This window comes from Harpegnathos saltator, unplaced genomic scaffold (genome assembly GCF_003227715.2).
Source record: "Harpegnathos saltator strain DR-91 unplaced genomic scaffold, Hsal_v8.6 scaffold140, whole genome shotgun sequence".
NCBI classification, from domain to species: Eukaryota; Metazoa; Arthropoda; class Insecta; order Hymenoptera; family Formicidae; genus Harpegnathos; species Harpegnathos saltator.
In genome coordinates, this window is record NW_020229918.1 from 599,044 (window position 1) to 616,338 (window position 17,295).

At 51.7% G+C, this 17,295-nt stretch overlaps 1 protein-coding gene across 2 annotated transcripts in view; it reads right to left on the reverse strand.

The window, feature by feature from the left end:
• Atg16 (Autophagy-related 16) overlaps positions 1-17,295 on the reverse strand; it is a 474,347-nt gene that overhangs the window by 22,647 nt on the left and 434,405 nt on the right. For both annotated transcript variants that reach the window (XM_011149830.2, XM_011149833.2), the window contains 4 exons: positions 12,801-12,921; positions 3,356-3,535; positions 1,597-1,681; positions 1,316-1,462 (listed from right to left, as the gene is read on the reverse strand). In XM_011149830.2, coding sequence (XP_011148132.1) covers positions 1,316-1,462; positions 1,597-1,681; positions 3,356-3,535; positions 12,801-12,921 — 533 coding nt within the window. The remainder of the gene's footprint in view (positions 1-1,315; positions 1,463-1,596; positions 1,682-3,355; positions 3,536-12,800; positions 12,922-17,295) is intronic.

Genomic DNA, 17,295 nt, shown 5'->3' on the forward strand with positions numbered 1-17,295 from the left:
GTATTGCGATGAAAAAAGAAGGGGGGTCGTAGGTAGGGGTAGGTAGCTGGCGGAGAGGCAGAGAGGAAGAGTGGAAGGGAAGGGGGGGATGGTAGAGCTGAGTGAGAAATAAATTATTACGGCGATATCGAAACAGAACGTAATAGGGCGAGACCGGCATTATCGATTTCGTGACCGCAAATAAAGTCACACGTTGGCGCGATCTCGAGGAAAAGTTGTCGCCAACGATAGAGAAGATAATTTCCCGACCACTGCCTGTCCATATTGCTCTGACAGCTAAAGTTAATAAAATAATTGATGCCACGCGCGCGCGCGCGCATGTGTGTGTCTGTATCGATGATCAGACGTCTACGTATATTCAAGTAGCTGCGAAACTCGTCAACTCAGTGGACGGTCCCGACATACAAATATTTTATTGGTGGGATGAGATGAGATGAGAAAAAGCGCGCGATGAAATCCGTCGACAGGACACTCTGTTTCCAAGAGACTGGTCGCACGCCGCGACATTCCATTCGCAGCCAACGGGTATCGCGGACGCAAATAGCAATATAAAATAATTGCACGGATTTTAATACGATGACGCGATGTAAAGCAGCATGTCGGCCGCGCGGATCGCGAAATAAAGACCGCAATAAGAAGGCTACGGCGAAGAGGTAAGACGGCGCGTCACTTTATGAAGGATTTTCTCTGGTAGCGCGACCTCCGTCTTCAATATCTCGGATTAGCTCTTCGTAAATCAATATTCGATGGAAGGGAAAATATCGAGGTAGGGAGAGGGAACAAAATTTCGCGTTTTAATACGTCTTTTCGTTATTGACCAGCGCCGACCGTAAAAAGTCATATAAAATTTAACGGTTTTTTTTTCGTACGTCCGTTTTATACGACGCACCGTTTAATATCAGTATTGCACATTCCAATCGATACGGGAGAGAAGGGTCGCAATTTTTTGTCTCTGGGGCAGGAGGCCAAATATTCGATCAAGAATATATAATACAGCCAAGAGCTACACGCAAAAAGGGACAAAGCGAGAGAGAGAGAGAGAGAGAGAGAGAGAGAAAGAGAGACACGTTACATATGAATGAGTCCGATTAACGAAACAGAATAAATAAGTTCGACTTTTTTCGTCGAAGTTTTCCGCTCGTTCGTTCGTTCATCTCCCGACGACTCCAAACACGTCTAATAACCTCGCGACCGCATCTCTTATTTATCGCGCACCTTATCGTCGTTAAAAATCGATAACTGCTTTTCTTTCCGGCGAGAAGTTGTGGATAATTCTGTAAACTTCGGTTATAACGAAACAAGGGTTTCTACTTACGTATGCCCTTTCAGTATCGTTTCGATGAGATTTGTCGCTATCGACCAGATGAAAACAGAACCGTCCGCGGAGCCGACTGCTATGTACTGCCCGTCAGGACTAAAGGCTGCCCTCGCCCAGTCGAAACCCACTTTGAAGCCGTCAGCGCTGCAGAAAAACAAAATGCGCAATGCGTGCATCGATATACTTAATATTTCAGTCGTACGAGCGCGCGATGAATGGCAAGGAACTGGGAAGGGGGGGGGAGGGGAGGGAGTGGGAGGAGAGTACGCGCTACCTACCTGAAAGATCCGATGATTTTCTTCATTCGCAGATCGATCAGCTTCACCGTGTCGTCCCGCACGCAGCTCAGCAGGTAGTTCGCGTCTGAAATCAGACAGATTCCCGTCCGGTCGACTCAACAATGCGCACAATCGCGTACAATCGCATAAATCGCATTTATCATATTTCACTCGTTCGCCGTGAATTTCGACTATTTTCACAGGAGGATCGGGGAGAAAAGAGAGCGCCACACCTGTATTCCGCGAGTAAAAGGTTACAAGCGCGAGCCCGCGAATAAATATTTCGCGTGTGCACCGGGCGTGTTCGCAATTATTAATAAAAGCGCGTCTGCGGAATGTACAAGTGACGCGGTACAATTCCGAGAGCGGAAAAATGTAGCGCGACGCGCGATAAACTTATAAACGCGTTACGCTCGGCAAGTGCATCGAAATGCGCGCGTGTTGGATCGGTTTACGCAATTTCTTTCCGCTATCGCGCAAAATGTCGCTTCCAGGGGCTCCATTTGCAACCGTGTTTCGCTCTCTCCTTCTCTCTCTCTCTCTCTCTCTCTCTCTCTCTCTCTCTCTCTCTCTCGCGTGCATGAACGAATACAGGAAGCGCGCTCGTCAAGCAATTGCGCATTGTAATGGCGCATCGTGATTTTTAGAGACCGGGGGGAAGATGTGCGTGCGTTGGAGCGACGCGATATGCTAGGTGGAACAATAGAATGGAAAAACGAAAGAGAAAGGAAGAGAGAGTTCCCGAGACGCGACATAAACTGCGAAAAGTCTAAAAACCCGCGCGCGATGCAGATTCGCTTCGTGTGAACGCGTCCTGGCAATATCGAGATTAACGAAATGCGATAGAACTATATGTATATATATATATATATATATATATATATATATATATGCATATATATCTGAATGAAGCACTCTTGAGCAAGAAGGATTCACAGCACTCACAGGTGATGCGAGTGTTTGAAGGATGTCGCAGGATCGCGCGAGCTGACTCATTCGCGTCATTAAGAGGCCGCGAATAAAAAGCGACAGGAAGATCCGCGAGCGGATACATCGCACGCATTAACCTCGTTGCGACAAACCAATTAGTATCCACTTCGATCGTATTAATTGTTTAACAGACAAACGAGGTGATGAGTCGTGTCCGCTGCGATTCATCTGAAATTTATAACGCGCCGGCGCGTACCCGCGCTGCAATTACAATAATTTCATTTTCTCGTCACGCTGTCTGCTGAACACTCAGCCCGCGGTTGATATCGCGAACGATGATAATGAAGAACCGCGGTTGGACCAAGCCGACAGCCAGTGCGAGACTTCGCGATTTCGATCGAGGCGCGACGAGGCCAAGCTGCTTAGAGGGCTGTCGCGAACGGTATGAGCGTCTTGATAAAAATAATTAATTACAATCTCATCACGAGATAAATGTCACTCGTTGCTTCGCTCGATGCATCCTTAATCGATACCGCAACATACACGGCGAATTAGATCGCGGTCCGATAATACACGGGGTAGAAATTCCGCGCGCCCTGACGTTACGCCATTATGATATTATACTAATCGGCGAATGAAGCAGCATAACGAATCCCGGCGAAACCGCACGTGAATCACGCGACCTGACCGCGTTCAATTAACATTTAATAAAGCCCCAAATTGATCCGATTATGGCTCGCCGTTATCTCGCGCCGCTACACTTTTTTTTATTAAGGTCCCGGATCCCCGGGCTTAAATGCGCGCGCACACGTCGGCTAACCCTACTTACCGCGGGATAAATCCAAGGATGTAACTTTCCCCTCCAGTATGATGTCATTCGAGCTGGATTCGGCCCGGGTGTCCCAAAACCTAATCCTCTGATCAAAATGACCGCTGATTATCGTGGAGCCGGCCCCGTCGGAAGTTACGAGGTCGTTGCAACTCGACCCGGCGAATTTCGTCTCTATGCCTGCAACGTAAAATTAGAGCGGCTTTTAACGTTAAGGCGAGCGTGAGAACGGTTGAACGACCGCGTTCCACCGTCGTCGTCATCGTTTCATATATCGTTCTCATATATTCCGACACCCCATATATATAAACGACGCATTATTGATCGAACGATCGAACGATACGACTCATCAAGGACTCGCTAATTATCTATCACGCCGCCGCGCCGCCGACTGCGATCGCGAAAAGTCACGGTTTCGCGGAGACAGACGGGAGTGTCACCCGATACACCGCCCTCTTCCCCCCTGCACCCCGGTGCACCGTCACCCGAATATAAAATCCGTCCTCTCCAAGGACGGTGACAATAGTGCCGAATTAAACGCTCGCCGAAATTAATTTGAGCATTCCGCGGAATGAGTAACAGAATTACGTCCCCGCGAATTGCACGTACGCGCGCGCCGGCTTTAAGCGGAGCGAGTTAACAGTTGTATCGAATGTGAATCACGGCTGGTTTCCCCTTTCAAACTGTAGTTCCAGCCCGGCGGCAGCTTTCATCGATCTCCACGCTGAAATAAGCAGGATTTCAAACTTAATTTACGTCGGGAAATGACGTTCGCGTCGCCGCGTTTCCGCGAAGCTCTTGGAAATCGCTAGCGCGCCGCGGAAACGTCCAGCATCAAGACTGGAAACAGGATAAATTACGAGTTTTCCGCTTACAGCCTCTCTCTCCCCGTCGTCTCCTTCATCGCCGATTCCCGCGCGCCGAGTGCCACGACTCTTCTTTAACCTCGTGCCTTTGTGCGATTACGAATCCGCGCCCGCCGTTCTCCGCGTGTTAAGTCAAACGTGATTTACTGGCCGATCGATTAGTCTTCGTTCAGGTCTCTACGACGCGACGTTACGGTTAACGTCTCGTGTCCACCGTTCCGCTCCGTAGATGGTATTATGAGCGCCTGTTACTTCGGCAGTATGTGCGTGTGTGTGTGCGTGTGCGTGTGTGTGTGTGTGTGTGTGTGTGTGTATGTATCCCCGTTGATGGAGGGAGGAAGCTTCTTCTCGTCGCGAGACGCGTATTATCAATTACGATCACGCGTTCGACGACGTCGTCGAATTTCCGAATCGACGGGAATCGCGATCGAGATTGGAGATCCCGCCAGAGTATCGCGAACGACGCTTCCCAACGGTTTGCACCGCGCCTGTGAAGTACGTCGCGTCGCCCGTGCATTGTATCATTATTATCATAATCACACGGCGATATTTAAAATTACGGCTCGTCTGCGCCGCGAGTATTTTACGTTGCGCTAAAGTTCGCAGCAAGTCGGCGAGAGACTTGGAATTACCGAACGCTGCGAACGCGATTGTCCGCGCGCGGAAAATGTATCAATTATTAAATTGGAACGCGCCGACGCATCGTTCGTAATTATTACCTCGCTGCGTTCCACCGCGGCTGTGAATAGTGGATGCGCGTCATAAAAAGTTATCGTACAAAGCCGTGACAAATTTCCACGATGTTCTAACAATAATTCAAGCGGCGTCTGTGTGTGCGCGTGCGCGCGTAATAATTTTCACGAGATAATAATATCGAGAGAGAGAGAGGGAGGGAGGGAGGGAGAGAGAGAGAGAGAGAGAGAGAGAGAGAGAGGGGGAGAAAGAGAGAGAGAGAGAGAGAGAGAGAGACCGTATTTATCGTGGAAACGCGCGAAATCAAATATCGAAGCAATAATCGTAATCGATAGCGGTAATTCAACTTTTCGGATCGAATGACGCGGATGTCGAATTTCGGGAGTCGAATGGAATCGCACGTGGAGATAGGTGCCCCGAGCGTCGAATCGAATTATGCACGAGGCAGTGCGCATCTCGCGCTCTCCGCAATCTTTCTCCTTTTTTCTCCGGCTTTTCTCTCTTGATATTTCGTAGGCGCTCTCGGGGTGGGCCACCGTCGTTGTATCCAGGCGGCGACGTATACAGGTATACACGGCGGTCTACACGTCGATGATATTTGCGCGGGGCGTACACTCAATCCTCGTAGTTCGACACACAAGTTTCGCGGAAAGTACTTTACAAGCTTCAAACGCGGTGAGTAGGGCACTTCTCTGGAAGCAATAAAATTTCTTTCAAAGTGCGTTCGTGCATAAAGAGAAACTTGTCGACGATTCTTACTGCGCGCCTCGACACCGCGCGCTCATGGTGTGTTCTCCTCGCTCGGCCGGACAGTCTTATCTCGCGGTAAGTGACCGTCACGATGCCATTTGCGTCGCCTGTAACGCCGAGTCAATAAAATATGCGGGACACGCGCGGTTAATAAATGTCGACGTAAAAATCATTTAGCAGCTAAAGCATATCTTGGCGCGACGGAGTGACTTACCGCGACGGCGGCGCGGCGGAAAGGTACAAAGAGAAGGGAAGGAAGAGAGGGGAGAGAAAGAGAGAAAGAGAGAGAGAGAGAGAGAGAGAGAGAGAGAGAGAGAGAGAGAGAGAGAAAGAGAGACCGCCACTTTACTCAACTTGGGAGGATGCACGAGCATTTACATTTGAGATGACTTCAGATTCGAGTCGTAATGATGATGACGGTGAAGACAAGAACGTCGGCCTACGACTTAATCGTCACGCTGAAAATGCACCTGTGAGACTACAAGACGATGTTAATTTCTGATATCATCGAGCCGCGGGGCAATCTTGCCTCGTCCTTAGGTGCAAATTCCCGCGCGAAAAACACGACGTTTCCGCGGACGCTAACAAGAGTAATCCCTTCCGCGATTCCGCGTTCTTGGCTAGTCTGAAACGACGTTCGTTTTCAAGACGGTAATGACAGTGCAGGCTAGGAGAAGCAAACGATTCAATTTTCGGTCGATTAAGCAAGCCACGCCGCGACGCGGCGTCACGCGCTGTCGCGGTGGATCGCGAATCGGAGAAAACGGGCAGAAATATCATTTTATACAACAAAGAGCGCCGTGTAAAATGTGCATATTCTTGCCGAACACTCTCTGACTAAACTTATCCTGCTCTACCCACCCGCGGAAATAATCGATTTTTAATTACAACTCAAGAGGAGGTGTCGATAGCTCGCACATTGTAGCGACAAATCTTTTCAGTTTAGTCTCGTATCAGTTGGTATCAGTAGCAAAAAAGAGAAAAGAAAAGCCGGCAGTCCCGGAACGTCGATAATCCGCGTATAAGCTGCGATAAATCGCGCTCCGATTCGAACAGAGAGTAGAATTCTCTCTCTCTCTCTCTCTCTCTCTCTCTCTCTCTCTCTCTCTCTCTCTCTCTCTCTCTCTCTCTCTCTCTCTTCCTTTCGTCTGTCTGTTACATTTAAGTCCGGGATTTTTGCAACACATTGCGCAAGACATATCTTTATCCGCACAATACGGGCCTTTATATACTCTCCCCTGAACTCGAATGTATTATTCACGTAAGTGCATTATATACATACACGCTATTAACGCGCATCTATCCTTCAAACGAGGCATACAGGATTACCGGCTTTGCGCGGTAAGCCTTCTTCAAGTGTCAGTCGTGATAAGAAGAGCTTTCGGGATGTTAATTTGCTCTCGCTCGTACTCCTCTTCGCACTAGTATGTATTTCATATTATGGCGCATATTTGTCTTATATGCACGATATTTAAATGTAATCACGTCCGGAGACGCGGACGGGAGAGGAGAGGACGAGCGAGCGAGCGAGCGAACGCGTCTCTCTCAAAAGTTTGCCGAGCTACTTTCCATTTACGTAGCTCCTCCAGCGCGCTACGCCCGACGCCGCCGATCCCTCTCTCTCTCTCTCTCTCTCTCTCTCTCTCTCTCTCTCTTCGCGGCCGCAGTTTAACGGGGCGCGATCTCTTTCCTACCGTTTTCCCGACGATCTCTTTGATTCGAAAATTAAGTATTTCACTGGCTGCGCTCGCACGCTCGTCGCGCACGTTTCACGTAAGAAAGAGCCAATTTGGCCCATCTACATGTGCGACCGTACATCGCGCGAACGCTCGCCTATCATGCTCGCGGAGATCCGCGATCTGCATACGTCGCGAATACAAACGGTGGCGGTTAATTTCTCGGAACGCGGAACAATTAGAGTGGCCGCGCGCAGGACGTTCTCCCTCCCATTTTCCCTTTCTGTTTCTCCCTCTCCCTCTCTTTTTCTCTCTCTCTCTCTCTCTCTCTCTCTCTCTCTCTCTCTCTCTCTCTCTCGCTCGCTCTTTCTCCATCTCTTTTCTCTCAGTAGCGAACGACACGGGACGTTATTTCGGTCGCGTAGGTGTGCGTTGTGGAGATCAGTCTGGCCGTGGCACACGATTGTGTCCGGCCAGCCAGTCGGCCGAACGAGCGACCGACCGACCGACCGACTAGGCGAGACCCGGAACACTCAACAGGATCTCGCGCGGTGTGGCGGCGACGGCCGCGTGGATAATAGCGCGATAGAAAACAGCTGATCCACTTTAAGCGGCCTTTTTGTCTTAAAGCGTCCGCGGTAAACAATAATTCACGCTTAAACGCCCTTTCAGCGCCGCTTCCCCATTGTGCGCCGGTGACCGAGCGCGGGCGCGCGCGCTTCAAGATTTATTTGCGCGAAACTTTTGTACAACTCCCACCCCCGAGACCCCCGCCGGTCTTCCTTGATAGCGCGGTTTTCGCTATTTTGCTGTAGGACCACGCTTGACAACAAAGGCCGCCGCGAGGCTAAAACGGATGTCCTCGGAGTACCTGTGTGTATCCACGCAGGTATCCGCATAGCCGCGACGTGCGCACAATTAACTTGGACTCACGGCTACCGCCGCCGCCGCCGCCGCCGCCGCCGCCGCCGCCGCCACCGCCACCGCTGTCGTCGTGACCCACCGCCAGAGACGACAGCTATAAATTACGCGACGAAGTTAAGCCACAGGTTAATTACGCTTCGCGCCCTGCGCGCGTCCCGTTGTTGTTATCCGCGTCGCGTAAAAGAGACGATGGTGGAGGTTGGGTGGGAGGAGGAGGAGGAGGAGGAGGAGTGAGGAACAAAAAGGTCGAGACAAATTCGCGCTCACCGGCGCGGCGAGCAGCGAGTGCGTTCGCCGCGGTGAAAAGCAAGTTTTGCATTCATGCGGCAAGTTCGACGGCCGGTTGCGCGAACTCGCAGTCGCGACAACGACGACGACGATTTGCGATGGGCGCGGCACATCGCGACTTCTTACAATAATCGTCCCTTGGCCATTCCCTCCACCCCCCCTCCCTCCCCCACCTCGCCAGCAACCGCGACGTTGCAGTGTCATTTCTACGATTGTCTTGATCTAAGGAGCTGCACTCTTCGCGAAGCTGCGCCCTTCGTGGCTCTCGCGCGAAGGGTGGCTCGTGAAGAGCCATGGTTCCCTCTCTCTCTCTCTCTCTCTCTCTCTCTGTTACTCCCGCTTGTAGAAAATTTCGTACTCCACAGCTTCCTCCCGGCATCTTAAGTTAATATGAGAAGCGCACAATTCTCGAGCGCATTTGTCAAAGACAACTCGAGCGCCATTAACTCGTTTCACGCGCAATCGTGGCGAGGCAACGATTTCGTATTTGTGCATTACCAAACGGCATGTTTCCGCTCGCTTTACCGCCCGCGTCGCCTTGACTGTTCGGCAAGTCGCGCGGCTGCAAAAAGGGCAGTCGTTCGCCCGAGAGCTCTCGCTCTCGGGCGCGAAACGCACGTTTGCGCAAACGAGCCGCGCTTTCGACGTAACAAACATTTCGCCCGGTAACCGATAACTCGAGAGGGTTTACTGTAACGATCGCGCCACTTATTCAGCATTTAATTCGTGTCGACGGGCGCATCCTCGCTGCAGGGTGCTCTCGTTTCGAGGGCTCGCAATAAAAGCAAATCGCGACAACCACGGTGGCCCACGGTAGCGGGAAGCTCGCGTGTCACTGTGGCGGTGGCGTGCATCAGACGTTTCCCCGCGAGCCAGATCGCTCGTCGCTCGCGGGCGCCAGCACACCCACCGGCTAATTATTTATTTATCGAATCGAGAGAGCGCGAGCAGTCAGCCGCGAGCCGCACAGACGGGGAGGGGGGGGGGGATGTTGCGCTCGGGTCGTTTTGTCACACGGACATGAAATCGCACGCGCACAGCTCGACGCACTAGAGATCCCGCGCAGCTCTTCATCGCGAGGTCCCATCGTCATCGAGCGTGCTTCAAAGTGCCGTACTACGCGGACACGTTTATCACGTGTCTCATAGGTAGCGCGCAGGCGGCGGCCAATCGCGACCTGCCTTGTCAGGGGGTAACCTCGTTTTCATCATTAATTGCGTCCCAGACAGATAATAACGACGTTCCTCCGATAAGTCGCGGAGCGCGCGGGTCCGGGCGGACGATTGATCGGGATTCCGCGAACACTCGTGCTCCAGGAAGCTAGCGCGCGGATTATTATTCCGCGCGGCGGGCGCACTGTACGGTAAGACCGAGGTTTAAGGCGAGCTGGACTTTGCAAATTAATACTATCCGTCTGTGTACCGTCGTGTTAAGCAGTCCCCGCAGCTTTGTATCCTTTGTCAATACGACTCCGACGACGGTGGCCGCCGCCTCAGCCGCAGGCCAGCCGGCAGCGCTCTGTTGACCGAAGTGTAAATCGATATCTCGGCCCGTTCTTCAGATAGCGCGCCGTTTCACGAGATTAGTCCGGCGCCCGAGGTCGAATGTAAATCCCGAATACATTTGCGGGAAATGAGATCCTCCCGGCTGTGCACTATCTGCGCCGCGCCGCGCCGCGCCGCGCCGGGCCGGGCCGGGCCGGGTCGGGCGCGGCTGTCCGGCCGCTCCTGCGCGCGGCGGATGTCCAATTTATTTTTCGTGCTTCTTAAAGCTCCGCAACGGGCGACATCGCGCCCGACCCTGTGTACGCAGCTCCACCTCGGAAACGGCTACTTTCATCCGGCTGTAAATTATCACTCTCGTCCCTCCCCCTTGTCCCTGTGTCTTCAGTCCGCGACGCGCTTATCTCGCTGGCCGAAAGCGTCGCTGAAAGATTCCTCCTCCATTTCACGGACGAGCGGCTCGCGGAGGAGGATTTCCGACGCGCGTCCGAGCGGTAGGTGGACACCCGCGCACGACGGGACGGCACGAGCGCCGCTTTTCTTCGAAGAATGCTCGGCAATTAGTGTAATAAATCCCCGACGGCGATGGGCGAGAACGCCGTGGCTGCGCATTCCGCGCGAACGGAACGGCCTTCCGAGAAGGAGGCCCTTACTCGCGCCCTTGAATGCGTAAATTATCGCGTTATGATTCCGGCGTTACGCCGTGCATTCGGTATGGCGGATTCCCGATGACTCGAAAGACAGAGCCCCGTCCCGCCGGTTATTAGACCCCGACGCTCGCTGCGTAGGGCCCCCCCCCTCCTCTGACACCTGCCGCTGCCGCTTCCGTCGCTCGCGAAGGTCGCCGAAGGAGCACTCGGATATATCGCGTTCGCCGCCGCCGTTATTCGCGCGCTCGAGCGCAGCGGTTGTTGGCGTGAAATTAGATCACGTCGTAAGACGTCCTCTGGTACAAACGGGGGTTGATTCTAATGGAGAGGGCCGAGCTGGCGAGACGTGAATGCGTGCATGCATGCCGGAGGGTGTAATTCCCACGTCATCCATATTCGGTCCGGTGGATCCAGGCGCGGAGCTTGGCGAGCGAGCGGCTCGCACGTCGGACAATGGCTGTCATTTTCGTGCAGAGCGGACAGTCGCGCGTACGTGCACGATCTTCCCTCTTTTCCCTAAAAAACGTCGATTAACGACCTGACTCTCGTGAACATCTGATTAACGACGTGACGAAGACGAGAGTCTGAGTAATATCGCCATCTTCTACCAGCTTGTCCCCGATAAAGTCGCGTTTTAGTTTAAGGAGCTAATTAAGGCGACACTCTTTCCCGCGAGTAATAGATCCGCGACTAAGCCCCGCCGCCGCTTCCGACGGATCCACTCGTTGGCTCGTATAAATCCGTCTTTGTTATCGCCTTTGTTATCGTTGATTCACGCGCTCCATCTCGTCGCACCTTCAAGTCGTCCCGCTCGCGGAGAATCGCGCAGCTAGGGAGACCGGCTTTTGCTTAGCCGATCTCCTGAACTGCAAACACTTGGCCCTCTCTTCTCTCTTTTCTCTTTTCGTTTTTATCGTCAGGCATACTCGCGTTCGAGCGTTAAGCCGTGAGCCTCCCTCGCCGGCACATTACGCACGACGGGATTGTCTCTTCAAAAGTGTCAATAGCCAGAGATAAAGAGTTCCCCGTGCCGATGGAGAACGCAGGACCGAGTTGTGCGCAGGGGAGGGGAGAATTTGCCCCCTCTCCTGTGGCGCGAGAGCTTGTCGGCTTAATTAACCCTACGTAACGACAGCGACGCAACACGGCCGTCGACAACCGCAAGGTCGATCTCCTATTTCAATTTTTCGTCATTACGGCGATTTCGTGGTCGATGCCGACGCAACCCCGTACGTACGCATGCACGCATAAACGAATGAACGAACGAACGAACGAACGAACGAACGAACGAACGAACGAACGAACCGGGGAACGGGTTGGGTCGGGCCAGACATTACGAGCGTCATATTTCGCCTGGCGGTCCATTGTGCGGCCGCGCACGACGCGCAACAGAATATACATATGAATGACCATGCAGATTCGCCGTTTGTTTTATTATCTTGGAACGCTCGTAAGTGTATTTGCATTATGCAACGACTAATAGGGGTAATGGGCGACGTGATTACCGCCAGCGCCGCGCATTACTCTCGGCACGAGCGAGCGAGCGAGCGAGCGAGCGAGCGAGAGAACGGGCGCGTTCGCTTCTGTTACGAGTCGGAACGAATGTACCGCGTTAACATTATGTGCCCGGCGATATGTCAGCCGCAAGGAACCGCTACTTATTTTCTTTCGCTCGTCTTGGAGGTATTTATTCCCGTTACGCGCATTACCCTCGCGCTCGTTGTTGGATTTCGGCATTACGGGACTGCTTGCGCGATGAGAACACCTCGCGGCTGTCGGTGGGTCGTGACGCTCGGACGAGACGCGAGATTGTCTCTTACGAATGAAGGGCGCTTTGACTAAGACGCGTTTCATCTCACGCTGCCGCGCGTAATTCGCTTGTCGGACTTGTCGCGGATACGTCTCTGTTTAGAGAGGACGAATGACGTCTCACAGGATATTTCGTGCAAGACGCGTGGGTTGGGTGACTGTTAATTTTTTCACCATCTCGTGCCCTGCGAAGACGAGAGTGTCTCTTTTGAGAGAGAGAGAGAGAGAGAAGAGAGGAACGGCCGTTTCTCGTTTTCCGTTAATCCGTGGAACAATGCGGCACTTACATGCTTTGCTGCGCAAGTCCCAGATTTTTAGGGTGCGATCATAACTTCCGGTAACTACTTTTGACGGCTCGCCAAGAAACTTCGCTGCCATCACCTTTGCGCAGTGGCCCGTGAGCGTGTGCTGAAACAGAAATACAAAGATTCGTTCACGTGAATCGCTGTCTAAAGCGCGACGAGTGTGCGCGTATATATATATGAGCGCATACGTCGCCGAGTGAAATCCGAAATTTTCAATTGCCGGTTTACCGAGAAACTGGGCGCGACTTTTCGTCAGGAATATCAAGAGTTTCATGCGACAACGTTCGTTTCGTGACATCCGTTTCATTTCACTCATATACAGGGTGCCAAAATCCGGACAAAATTCAATTTGAATTTCCCGCGGTTCTATACCGCTTCGAGAGGTCGCGTTTGGCGTCCAAATAGCTTGACGCATGTACTAAACATTCATAACCTCGAAACAGTCGCAATGTTGAAACCAAGTGCGGAGTATAATCGAAGAGCCGTGACTATCGAAAGTGTTCGCGCTGGGCGCTCAGCGACAGAAATCATTCGATTCTTCGGGTACCCAAGATCGACTGTGTATGATGTCGTCGCGAAGTATAACGAGTCGGAGAAGTCCAACGAAGGTTTTGCAACACCGGCAAGGAAAACTCGAAGCTCGAAGGAGCGCGTTGTCAGGACGCCCGAAATCATTCAACGGGCTCAGGAACTGATTTTTGAGGATCCAGGGCAGTCGATTCGAAAATTGTCGTCGATTGTCGGTGTGAGTGAAAAAACGATGTGTCGAATCGTCGAGGAGAACCTCCGCTACAAGTCTTATACAATTAAAGTGAGACAGATGCTTTCCGAAGCTACCAGGACAAAGCGAGTTGAGCGTTGTAACCTGCTTTTGTGTTTGTGTTACGAAACAATGCTGCTCAGGTTTTTTTCTGACGAAAAAATTTTGACTGTCGATGCGAAAATCAATCGAAGGAATGATCGCTGGCTCGCCCATGATCCCGAAGATGTCCCCATTGTTTCCAGAACGAAATTTCCGGCGAATGTTCACGTGCTAAGTGTTGTGTCCAGTGAGGGTGATGTCATGCCACCGCATTTCTTTAACAAAGGAGAAAATGTCACAAAAGAAGTTTATTTGCATGTTCTGATAAATGTGGTGAAGCCGTGGATGGAAAACTGTATCGTCTGGAAAGCCGTATGTTTTCCAGCAGGACGCTGGGTGCGCCCGCGCACACAAGTCATTTGATGCAAAATTGGTTGTCGGACAACGTCGACATGTTTTGGTTCAAAGAATTTTGGCCTCCCAACAGCCCAGATTTAAATCCTTTGAACTTCTATGTACGGAGCGTGGTTGAAAGGGTCACTAACAAGTCCAGACATCCTCACGTCGCATCATTGAGAGTCGCTATTGAAGCGGCATTCGCCGATATGGACCGTGACTCATTAAAACGGGCCTGCAAACGCTTCAGACCGAGAATGGAGGCGGTCATTCAAGCAGAAGGAGGTTATATTGAGTAAATGTGTTTTTTATGACCTAACAAACAATTTAGTAAAAAAAAAAATAATTATAAACTTCTCCATTTATTGCAATAAAAATTATGTTTCAAAAAAATGCTTAATTTGTTCGGATTTTGGCGCCGCACCCTGCATACATACGTGCATCGTTTATACATACATACACACACATACACGCAGACACACGGTTAACGCGGCTCGAACTACGACACGGTCGCGCCGGCGGACGAAATAAACATTAAACCTGATTACACTCCGTCTATCCGCCCGAAAAGAGCAGAATATAATAAAAAGCGTTTAAAAAGGCATTAATCCCATCGCGAGTGTAGCCGGCTGTAAACTATTTTGTTTAAACACAATTTGGCAGCGTCGGAGTCATCGGCGCTTTGCGCGACTCGGAGAGTCCTGAACTTTAAACAGGGACTTGTTAGATCGAGCACCGGCTTTCATAAGTTGATTTTCTCTCCTTCGCCTTCGAGTTCAACTCTGCTCCGAGCATCGACGTGTTCGAAATGAGAAATGAATGTAGCTGCGAGGAGCGGAAACAGAGCGACGGTATAAAGCGTGCGTTTCCAACGGAACAGTACGTCATCCTTTAACGGTAACAAGAAAAGAGTTCGATTTCATTATTACCTTCATATTGAGCCGAACAAGAAAACTCGATCGGCGCAGTTGCTTTTATATTCTCCGATATCCGGCCGTGAGCATTTGGACGCGACGTGAATTTATCAAAAAATTACATCGCCGGGACTTACGGACGCGCATGCGCGCGCGGTCATACGATCGTCGCATTGTGTGAACGTAATGCAAACATTACGGCTGAAAATATTGCCAGATGGCCGCGGGCGGACGGAGGAGGATATTTGTTGTCGTTGACACGATGTCAGCGACAGTTATTCCGTCTCTCTCCTCTCTCACCGCTCTATCTGTCTCTCTTTATTTCGATGTTTGCGCGAACGAGCATTAAACTCGTACGCCGGCGTCCGTTTTACGAGCGATTTTTTTTTTTTTCGATCACAGACTACGCTCGATGCGATATCTAACTCTGTGGGGTTCTCTTATCGAACTTTCCGAGAACGATCCCGCACGTTCGGCGCATTCGTATTTTACAATGCAATCCCGTAAACTCCCGTCGATCTCCCGTCTCGGAAAACGCAGCTTTTATTTATCGCTCGGCTATTATGACAAACGGAGATTGTTATCTCTTTGGTAGAGCGACGCGAATCATCTCGTGCGCGCGCGCGCGCGCGAGTAGGATCATCGGCCGTACGTTACCGCGCTCGCCACTAGGAAGTAACTGAATATTCGTATAATAACGCGAAGTTAATTAGTCCGAGCGTTTCCCGACGATCGTTTGTCGACGATGAACTCTCTCTCTCTCTCTCTCTCTCTCTCTCTCTCTCTCTCTCGCTCTCTCTCTCTCTCTCTCTCTCTCTCTCTCTCTCTCTGTGTGTGTGTGTGTCTCTCCCCCGCCCCTCCTCTGTCTCTCTTTCTTTCCTTCTCGCGCGCAGTCAACATTCCAACTATCGATAGCGACCGACCGGCTCGTTTTACGAGTGAATAAATTTTTCAGTGACAGAACGTATATCCCGCATTATATATTTATCGTATCCTGCATTAATGGCGCGAGCCGCTAATGAAATTTCAAGAATGATATACGGAGTTCTCAAGCTCTCCCCAAGACCGCGCGGGCTTAATGGAGCAGGAATTCAAAAGCGGACACGACATGCTCGCCCGCACACGCGCGCGCGCTAACGTCACTTCGGGTTTTACGAGTTAATAAATTATTTAGCGACAGCCGATGCCTCGCGCTCGTTGTTTCAATGTTGACGCGAGCGGAGCGAGCGCGACCACCGCGCGCAACTTACGTACGTACGTAGCACCGTACGCGTAATGAAATTATAAAGTGATATATGTAGCACTTATACGGTTACGTAAACACGCTGAATTCAAGAGTAACGCCAATTTCCCGTCGGCATCGACGGGGCCGCTTTACAAATCAATCAAGTCGCACGACGGACTCGCCACGGGCGTGATTTAATGACCGCCAGGGAGGCTGAGGGAGGAGAGAAAGAGGGACCGGGCGCGAGAGAGAGAGAGAGAGAGAGAGAGAGAGAGAGCCTTCCGCGTGCTGCACGCGTCCGTCCGTTCGCGTCCGCGCGCTCGCGAGCGCGCATCGTTAAATGAAATTCTGAAGTTATCTCATATACGCTCCGCTCGTTCCTTTTTCTACCGTCGCGTCGTCGTTTAATGCTGAAGAATTCAAGCGTGACGTCGACAAGGGGCAACTTGCGAGGAAGGAAGGGGCGATTCGAGGGCTCTCTCGCTTGGCTCGTGTTAGAGGAGAGACGTTAAAAAGAGGAGTCCGCCAATTTTAAGGCGCGCATCCACCGTACGCTGAAAGAGAGAGAAAGAGAAGGAGGGAGGGGGGAGGGGGGACGGAGGGAGAGAGCCCGGTGCGCTCTTGAAAAATGTCCTAATGTAAATTAATGGCCCGGAAGTTTAGCTGGAAGGGCTATAACGTGAAAGAAACACAGGTAGGAGAACGGCGCTCGCGTAGTCTAGCTTATACGAGCTGCCGGAGAACTTTACTCTCTTCCGCGACGGTGTCGGGGCGAAGGGCTGGGGAGGGGACGGGAAGAAGCCACCGGGAGAGAGTACACCATAATCTAGGGTCTCGGGAACTTCGCCGAAAGTGCGGCGGCGAGTCTACGCTCCTTCTTCGCGCGGACGTTAAACGGCTGAATGGACTTTACTTTCAATCGCCTCGCCTCATCTCCCCCCTCCTCCCTCTTACTTCGCCATGTTAAGAATGCGCAATATCGATAGCTCTCGGGGCGCGGGTACGTCAGTAGGAATGCGCGGTCGTGTTTGCGAATGTCGAATTACAGGGTGCGTCACGCGTGTAGTCTCGACAGACGACGGGGGTGACGGACGTGTTCGACGATATTCGACGACTGGGCGACGCTTTGGCGCAACGAAA